The sequence below is a fragment of the Solanum dulcamara genome, chromosome 11, assembly GCF_947179165.1.
Source record: "Solanum dulcamara chromosome 11, daSolDulc1.2, whole genome shotgun sequence".
Classification (NCBI taxonomy): Eukaryota; Viridiplantae; Streptophyta; class Magnoliopsida; order Solanales; family Solanaceae; genus Solanum; species Solanum dulcamara.
The window spans coordinates 59400863-59410160 of record NC_077247.1 but is presented as its reverse complement, the minus strand read 5'-3'; the positions used below and the strand labels follow the sequence as shown (position 1 = coordinate 59410160).

Sequence of the window (9298 nt, the reverse complement as noted above, 5' to 3'; positions counted from 1 at the left end):
TGTAAGAAGTTCGACTATTCCAAGTGCATTGAAGCCAAAAGTTAAAGAGGTCGATTGTCACGTTACTTACTTAAGCGAATCTAAAATTTATAGTTAGTGTGTTTAATCCTCTTATGGCATATATACTTATTACAGTGGAGGATTTTTGATTTATAATTAGTTGTCAATCTATATATATTTATGTAATTACAAATGTAGTTGAAAGTGAATGAGTTTAGTTGAATTCACAGGCAGTGTAGGGTAGGGGTCCATGGATATCCGTTAACTTATATATATTTTTTATGATTACCCCTAGAAACAAAGATAAAGTGATTTCACTAGTTGATTTGAGGTGTACGGGTGGAGATACAATGAGGTTGCCTAGTTTTGATTTCGCACATTTTAATTTTTTGGCATTTTAGTAGTTACAACCAAATTTTAGTAGTTACCCCAAACTTTGCAGTAAGTAATTGACATGTCTATATTATTTGAATTTGTTAATTAACATATTTATATTAAAGTTAGTAATGATTTCGATACTTTCAATTTTCTGAATCAGCCTCTGGTTGAATTCATTGTACCCACTCGAGATCCAAATCCAACCGTCTACACTTTTAAGCCGACGCCATTGGTGGTTGAGATTGACCATACATAGCTGGGGTTTCCATTAAATGAAGGTAGGACCAGCAAAGACTATCAAGTCAACTAAAGAGGAAGGGTGTCCAATCATTTTTTATCTCAGCAGGTGGGCATTAACTGTATCAGCTCACATCTATTAGGAAGGAGTCTGTCTATTTAAACAACACCAACGTGAAAAAGGATTAGTAACTCAATCAATTCTTGAAAAAACAAAATCCCATATACTAATTAATACCATGGGAAGAAGAGAATGGTACAAGAAGACGACGATGCTGCTTGTGCTGCTTCTAATTACCATTACCATAACAAAGGTGCAAGAAGTAATTGCGGCATTAGAATGTAATGGGACAAGCAGCAGCATAGGTGGTTGTCTTCCAGATGTTGATGAATTCCTGATGGAATCAGAAACAAGCACTAGGATTCTTGCTGGTAATGCTAGACCAACACAAAAGCTAACTTTTCAGGCGACGGGGAGCAGACCACAGATATGTAATGAAAAAATTTACGGTAATTGCATCAATAATCGGAACGTTAAGGCAACCCGCTGCAACTATGGTACCCGCTGCAATCGTGAAATCTCCAAGGGCATCAACTAGCTGTTTGCTTTACTTGAACCAATAATATCTTCTCTTCTTGAAGATATATACTACTTGTTTTACATTTTGTATTTGTAGTGTGTCAATGTCTCTCAAGTACTAAATGCTTGACTTTTTTAGCAAATGGATGGTGTTTTATCTGAACACAATTCTTTAGTATGTCTCCAGTTCAATTACGGTTGTTTTGAAAACTCCAATATATGTGTTAGTATGATTTTCATTATTTTGGTTGAGCAAAAAATCCTCAATTCGCCTATGCTGAAAACGTATTTACAATAACTAAGATTATTTACACTTATTTGTTTTAAAAAAGAAATAGAGAGTGTTAATACTACTAGTCAACTCTCGATATTTGGAGTGTAGAGAGTAAATAAAGGATAATTGGAGTGCCTATTCTTTATTTTACTTTCCAAATATAGAGGAGTAAAATAGAGATGGGTTGGAGATGGTCTTAGTTACCTACATAGTAGGGATGTGCAAAAATCAAATCGATCAATAAATCGAACCGAAAAAAGTGTTGTTGGTATATTGATATTGAGTTATTGGGTTAATAGTTATTTAATGGTTTTATAAAAAAAATTATTGGGCTATTGATTCAATATTGATTTTTTAATATTGATAAACCGATAACACATTAAAACTAATAATTTACTAATTTAATTTTTAGTGTTTTACTTATACACAACTATCAAACAAAAAAATTAATATAAATATATAATCATTTAATCACTATATAATACTATTTAATATTTAGTATTTACCCTTTGGGCTTTGCCGCTTTAGGTTCAGTGTTCAGCGGTAAGATTTTGCAAGTTGCAAGTTGCTATAACGGCAAGTCGGTATCTCCAGGAATTGTATATTTGTTTTAAGAGTATTTCTTATTAGTTAAATCGAAAATCGAACTGTTAAAGACTAAAAATAGATAAATCAAAAATCGATAACAAATATCTTATTAATTAGGTTATCAATTTAGCTTATTTATAAACAAACATCAATAAACCAAACTGATAATACTTAAAACCGAATCGAACCGACCAACAAACCCTAATACATAAGCGAATCTAAAAGGTTGATTTTCTCACCTCGACACGCTTCAAACTTTATTTTATATCCTCCATATATCTCGTAACAGTTCAACTGGGAGTCTAATTATATACTACTCCCTCCATTCAATTTATTTCTTTACTATTTTCATATTTATTTGTTACTTTATAGTATATCAAGAGAAAAATATATTTTATTTTTATTATTAATTATTTATTTTTAAATAATTAATTAATATTAAAAATAAAATGTGAAAATAATATATTTTTCTTTTGATACGATAAAATTAAATTATATTTTTAATATAACGGATCAAATATATTCGAGTGTTGGTCAAAACATAAAAAACAGAGGAAGAAGATTCAAGATTATACACCTACTACTGCAATGCAACTTGAGTGTGGGCCAAATTTATTTTTTGGTAGCAGACATCATCAATACTGTAAGAATAGACAGAGTGAGAAGGGACACACAATGCGTGGTAGCCGGTAGGATATTTAACTAGTGCAATAAACATGGTGATTAATTAATGGTTCTTTATCGGCTTTAAAATAGCTTCGATGTTTGAACTTATTTGCTAGATATATCTAATTGTATTTTGTGTATTTGATTACCCTATAACTCTGTAGATAATATTCCAAGTTCTGAGATTTGCCATTCAAGTAGCTTCCGTTGTATTAGAATTAAGAAACGAATTTCTCATATGATTTTGAGAAAGCATTGAATCTCGATTAATTCAAATTTAAATCAGATAGTGTTCTTTCAAAGATAGTGCTCCATATATATATAAAAAATCATTCTAAGAGCTCAAAATCAAAATTTTTGAATAAGAGAAAAGTAACCCTTCCACCACAGTCCTTGCGTAACCATACGAGTTGCAGCCTCCTTTGTGGACTTTCTTCTTTTCATCCGGTTTTATAGAGCCCATTTTGATGAGCTTAAAAAAAGTAACTTTTATGTATGAAGTGTTTTGCTGAAAGTTATTTTTATAAATAAGCAGTTGAGTATTTGGATAAAAGTGCTTAAAAGTAATAAAAAGGGTAGTTTGGAAATTTAATTAAAATATAAGGGATATAAAAGTAATTTCCATGGTCAAAGAAAATGACTTTAAACACTTAGAAAAAAAAAAGTTAGGAATCCTAACTTTTCATTTTTGACTGATTTAAGAACTTTCTGGCTTAAAGTTAGCATTAGGCAAACACGTCCAAAAGCTGAAAAGGGACTTTAATTTGATTTTGACCAACTTAAAGTCAATCCAAACGTGCTTGTCTCCTAATTTATATGATTTTTCAAGGTTAATCAAGTTTTCTTTAATAGAATTTTTGTATATATCGTATTTTAAATTGTTAATTATTATGATTTATAGTATTTTTTATCTAATTTTTAAATATATATAAATTTATATCAATAAAACTTAAAGCTTCTAAGTCCGAAGTTACTATTTAATTTCGAAATTTCAACTATGTGACTGAGATTGAACAAAGAAGTGTTAAAAATTAATTTTGATAGAAAAATCAGAATAAGAAAAGTTAGTATAGTATCTGAAATTATTTAATACTAATAAAACAATTACTAGCAATGACTAAGAAGAAGTCTGGGTCAACGTCGGCATATGAACCACGAGAAAATGACTTGAGAGTCAACACTCAAGTCTTGGCAATGGTTTATAATTAATTGTTCGTTCGTTCCTTCGAACAACTAATATTTCCTAACACAAACGCACAATTATTTCATACCATGAACTCCATGGGAACCATTGCTCTATTTTCCTTTCTCCTCTTACAACTCATAACGGCCACTATTTCTATCACTCCACCGTACAACGCCACAGTTTATGTCTTGCTCAACTGTGGTGCACCATCAGCCATCAACGATGAAACCGATGGCCGTCGATGGGATACTGATACGCACTTCCCAAATTTCTTACCTTCCAACTTTTCAAGCATATCCACAACAACCATAGCTTCTGAACAAGATTCTTCGGTCAATAAAGTTCCTTATACAACTGGTGTCCGTATAATGAAATCTCAATTCACCTACACTTTTCGCGTTCCCCCGGGCACAAAATTCCTCCGTCTCTATTTCTACCCCGCCGATTACCCTGGCTTGAACAAAGCTGAATCTTTTTTCTCCGTCACTGCTAATCATTTAACCCTCTTGAGTAACTTCAGCGCTTTCCTCACAAGTACCACTTTGGGTAAAGGAATTCAAAAAGAATTTGTCATCAATGTTGATGAAACTCAGATACTCAAATTAACTTTTTCTCCTGCACCAAACTCTTATGCTTTTGTTAATGGGATTGAGATACTTTCCATGCCAACTGATCTTTACATCCATGGAGACGTCAAATTGACTGGGCATGATAATCCATTTAACATCGATAACAGCACTGCTCTTGAAACTTTGTACAGGCTGAACGTGGGAGGCAATTTAGTCGATAGGACAGAGGATACAGGGATGTATCGTGTATGGAATTCAGACGACGAATTTGTTGTTGGACATGGCTATCAAACTCCTCATTTTGATGTCAACATCAATTACGCTCGCGAAACCCCGCCTTATACTGCGCCGAGGATAGTTTACACAACCTCTAGGACTATGGCCAATTTCAGCCGAAGCCTGGAATGGGAATTCCCTCTAAACTCTGGCTTCTACTATCTTTTCAGGCTCCATTTTTGTGAGATTCAGCCGGAAGTTCAAGAAATAAACGGTCGAAGTTTTTCCATTCATATCGGAAACCAAGAAGCCGAGCGAGAGGCTGATGTAATACAATGGAGTGGAGGCTGGAGAGTCGCGGTGTACAAAGACTATGTGGTTAATGTTAGAAACCAAGATGGTGGAAGAAATAAGCAAAACGTGACGCTTCAGCTCCTTCCTAACCCGAATTCTATGTATCAAAATGCTATCTTAAATGGCTTAGAAATTTTCAAGTTGAACGACTCAAATGGAAACCTCTCCGTGCCGAATCCTGAATTGTTCGTTCCGATTAATCCACCACCAAACAACAATAAGAAGAGATCATCACACATCATTCCTGTTATCACTGCAGTGGCTGTGATCAGCGGAATTGCTCTGTTTTCGATTCTCTGTTTCTTAATTTTCCGGCGGTGGAAAAGGGGAAAAGATCTCCATACAAGCGTCACAAAGTCATCGTGGATCCCTTTGTCAATTACATCGGACTCAACCCAAAGGACCGGCGGCTCAGGCTCATCATTGCTACCATCCAACCTGTGCCGACACTTTTTACTAGAAGAGATAAAAACCGCAACAGGCAATTTTGATGAAAAATTTGTGGTTGGCTATGGAGGTTTCGGTAATGTGTACAAGGGGTACATAGACAACGGCGCAACCATAGTTGCAGTCAAGAGATTGAATCCTTCATCAAAGCAAGGAGTCCGCGAGTTCGAAACAGAAATTCACATGTTGTCAAAGCTTAGGCATCTGCATCTGGTGTCCTTAATTGGTTATTGTGATGATAACAATGAGATGATCTTGGTTTATGATTACATGGCTCATGGAACTCTTCGTGATCACTTGTACAAAACTGATAACGCTTCACTTCCATGGAAGAAACGCCTTGAGATTTGCATTGGCGCAGCAAAAGGATTGCATTATCTCCATACAGGTATACAGTTAATCTCAAACTTTATACGAGATATTTACAGTTGCTTTGTGACCGTGTTATTAGATGGGGTAAAGTTTAGTGATTTACTTTTATAATAGATTAATGTTTAATTATTTTAACATGATTAATGAAAAGTTATTGTAATTTATAGTCGATAAAATTCATAATCCTTAAATTTAATTTCACAGGTGCAAAGCATACCATTATTCATCGAGATGTCAAGTCAACCAACATTTTATTGGATGATAAATGGGTTGCTAAGGTTTCAGATTTTGGATTATCCAAAATCGGTCCACTTGGTGGGTCAGGAAATACCCATGTTAGCACTGCTGTAAAAGGAAGCTTTGGATATGTAGATCCTGAATACTATAAGCGACAACAATTAACAGAAAAATCTGATGTGTATTCTTTTGGGGTGGTGTTATTCGAAGTGTTGTGCGCTAGGCCAGCATTAATTCCAGGCATGCCGAAAGGGCAAGTGAATTTGGCTGATTGGGCTTGTAGGTGTTGTAAAAAAGGAAATCTTGAACAAATAATTGATCCGAGTTTGAATGGACAAATTGCCCCAGAGTGCTTAAACAAGTATGCAGAAGCAGCATATAATTGCTTGAGGGATCAAGGTTCCCAAAGGCCATCAATGGGTGATGTTGTGTGGAATTTAGAATTTGTATTAAAGCTTCAAGATGCAGCAGATAATAGAGATCACAAAATGGAAGGGAATACTTACCCGACGAGCCCGTCTTACCCCTTGATTATGAATGGCCATACCGATATATCTACAGATGAAGGATTCGAGGCATTTTCAGGTTCAAATGAAGTTGGAGGAAAATTGACAAGCAGTGGTACATCCATGACAAGCACTAGTGATGAAAAATTGAAGACTGAAACTATTTTCTCTGAGATTTTAAATCCATCGGGTCGATGAGATTGTTACAATTAGTATGATAAGTTATATATTAGTTCTTCTCTGTTTTCTTTTTCCTTTGTTGAATTTATGTCCTTATTAATATATATCGATCGATTGTACTGAATATTCACAAGTATATAAGATATAAAATAGCTTCACTATATTTTGTTGTGTAGACTAATAAAGTTCCATTTATATATACTGCCCTGTGGAGAAGATTCTTGCAATGGAATGGGGACACTAAAATGTTGCTATTTTATGGCCCATTATATATAGTAAATGAGTAGCTTAATTTGCTTCCTCTTTTTGTTTGGTTTGCATATACGTACCCTCTCAAATTTTGATAAATAAAACAAATCAAACCAAGCTAGGAATGGAATTGTTAATTACTTTACATCATGTAATTATTTGTTTGCTTACCTGAAATACACGACTCTTATTTGAACATGGAGGGATCCACAACCTTTTCACAAAATTATTAAAAGAAAAATTGAGAACATACATCTTATGATATCATTTGGTTATACATTTCATGCAAAAGTAGATAATTTTCTCATTTTTCCTTTAGTGTTGAAAAGCCAGTCCAAAAGATAACAAAGAATCATCCAAATTTCATTTCACGTATGTCCTTAGTCTTATATGGCTAGCGGAATTATTGAGCGGATCATAACAAAGACTTACGAAAATGACATCGTTATAGTAAGAAAAATCTTTTTTGCATGGCCTACAAGAAAAGATACACACCCCAATTAACAAGTTTTTTTTTTCTTTTTCTTTTTGTATTTTCCTGGGTACATATATGGTTCCCACTTTTAGTGCAATAATTTCCTAATATTTGCATATTTAATTTCTCTGTCATTCTTTGACTAGGTCAACTCTTCAATCCTTAATTGGTTTTTCAGTGGTTCAATAAGTTAACTCTTTAATTGAGGTAATTGAAAAGCATATCACTACTACTAGGAGTTGGTCGCCACAGCAATTAAATTAATTTCCTTCATGGTTGACATCTTACTCCGGGACTTCATGCCTATAAATATAATAGTACTAATATTAAATACTGATTCATAAATTACAATCAATATTATTAAAATAAAGTTGTGTAAATAATTATTCATAAGAGAATAAAAAGACAAATGTATGTGATCAATTTGATTAATATATAGATTGGAGATCAAAATGATTTGGATATCATGTGCTCAACTTATGAAGATTAATAATCATAATTTTATCATGAGATACAAATATAAAACAAATTAAATGAATTTATGAGTTAACACAACCTCCATATGAACTTGTCACGGAATTTCCACAAATGTCCCAATTGATATGTTTTTGTTGAATTTATGTCCTTAATAATAACGATGGATGGAAGGGAATAATGTTCAGAAGTATAAATTCTTGGATAGAGTAGTGAAGTTCCATTCATACAGCCCTACGAAGAAAACAAAACAATCACATCAAGAAAACAATCTTTCCTATTTCACTTACCTCTTAACAATGCTAAAACACAAAGACTTGACTAGTCGTCTTGATAATAATAATAATAATAATAATAATAATAATAATAATAATTTTTTAAAAAAATAAATTAAAATTCAAGATTCTTATTTGATGTGTGGTCACTCGTACACAAGAATACAAATATGGATATGGAGGAATCCACAATTTCTTCAGAAAATTATCAAGAAGAAATGAAAAAGTTAATGTCGTAAGAGAACATACTATCTATTTTTCTTCTTTTTTTTTTCCGCTGAGGATCTTCGTACTTTAATATAATACAAATAAAATAAATAACAAAATACAGATAAGGGAGGCTAAATCTTAACTTACTAATTCTAATATGGCAACTAACCTCCACTAATTATTAACTAAGAGAACATGCAAACATCTCATTTCATTGGTTAATAAACATTCAAAAGTATATACCCTTTTTTTCTCCTTCTCATTTTTCGTTAGTGTTGAAAAGTCAGGTCAAAATTTAACAAAGAATCATCCAAATTCAAAAGAGAATAACCCAAAACCTTTCATCACGTATGTCTATACTCATATGGCCTACTGCTCCAGTGGAATATAATTATTGAGTGGAACATAACAAAGACTATGAAAATGAAAGGCAGGTAGCATCTTTATTAGTAAGAAAAATCGTTTGCATGGGCTACAGAAAAAAATGGACACCCAATAAACAACTTCTCTTCACCTTTCATATTCTGTTGTTTCCTTTTTCTTTTTGTATTTTCCTAATAAGTACATATAGGGTCCCCATTTTCTTGTGCAATAATTCCTAATCTTTAATTTCCCTACCTTTCTTTCACTAGGTCAAATTTTGGATCACTGATTTTTCAGTCCTTCAAAATGAATTAACCACATAATTTTAAGAGTTTAACTGATATTCATCATTGGTGTAAGATTTTCTTTTCACATAATTTTTAAAGGCTGTTCTAGTTAAGTATTACACTGTTTTAGTATTTAAATTTTAAATAAGAAATTTAATAGAATATAAGGCAACTT

The 9298-nt window shown here is 32.9% G+C and overlaps 2 protein-coding genes across 2 annotated transcripts; both read left to right on the top strand.

Moving 5' to 3' along the window:
* Nucleotides 1-854: 854 nt before the first annotated feature.
* LOC129872760 (uncharacterized) lies at nucleotides 855-1214 on the top strand. The gene has a single exon (XM_055947664.1). The coding sequence runs from the start codon at nucleotides 855-857 to the stop codon at nucleotides 1212-1214; it is 360 nt and encodes a 119-aa protein (XP_055803639.1).
* A 2727-nt stretch (nucleotides 1215-3941) lies between these two features.
* On the top strand, nucleotides 3942-6964 carry LOC129872266 (receptor-like protein kinase FERONIA). Its single transcript, XM_055947184.1, has 2 exons — nucleotides 3942-5883; nucleotides 6072-6964. The coding sequence occupies exons 1-2, from the start codon at nucleotides 3996-3998 to the stop codon at nucleotides 6806-6808; spliced, it is 2625 nt and encodes an 874-aa protein (XP_055803159.1). The 5' UTR covers nucleotides 3942-3995; the 3' UTR covers nucleotides 6809-6964.
* The last annotated feature ends 2334 nt before the right edge of the window (nucleotides 6965-9298 follow it).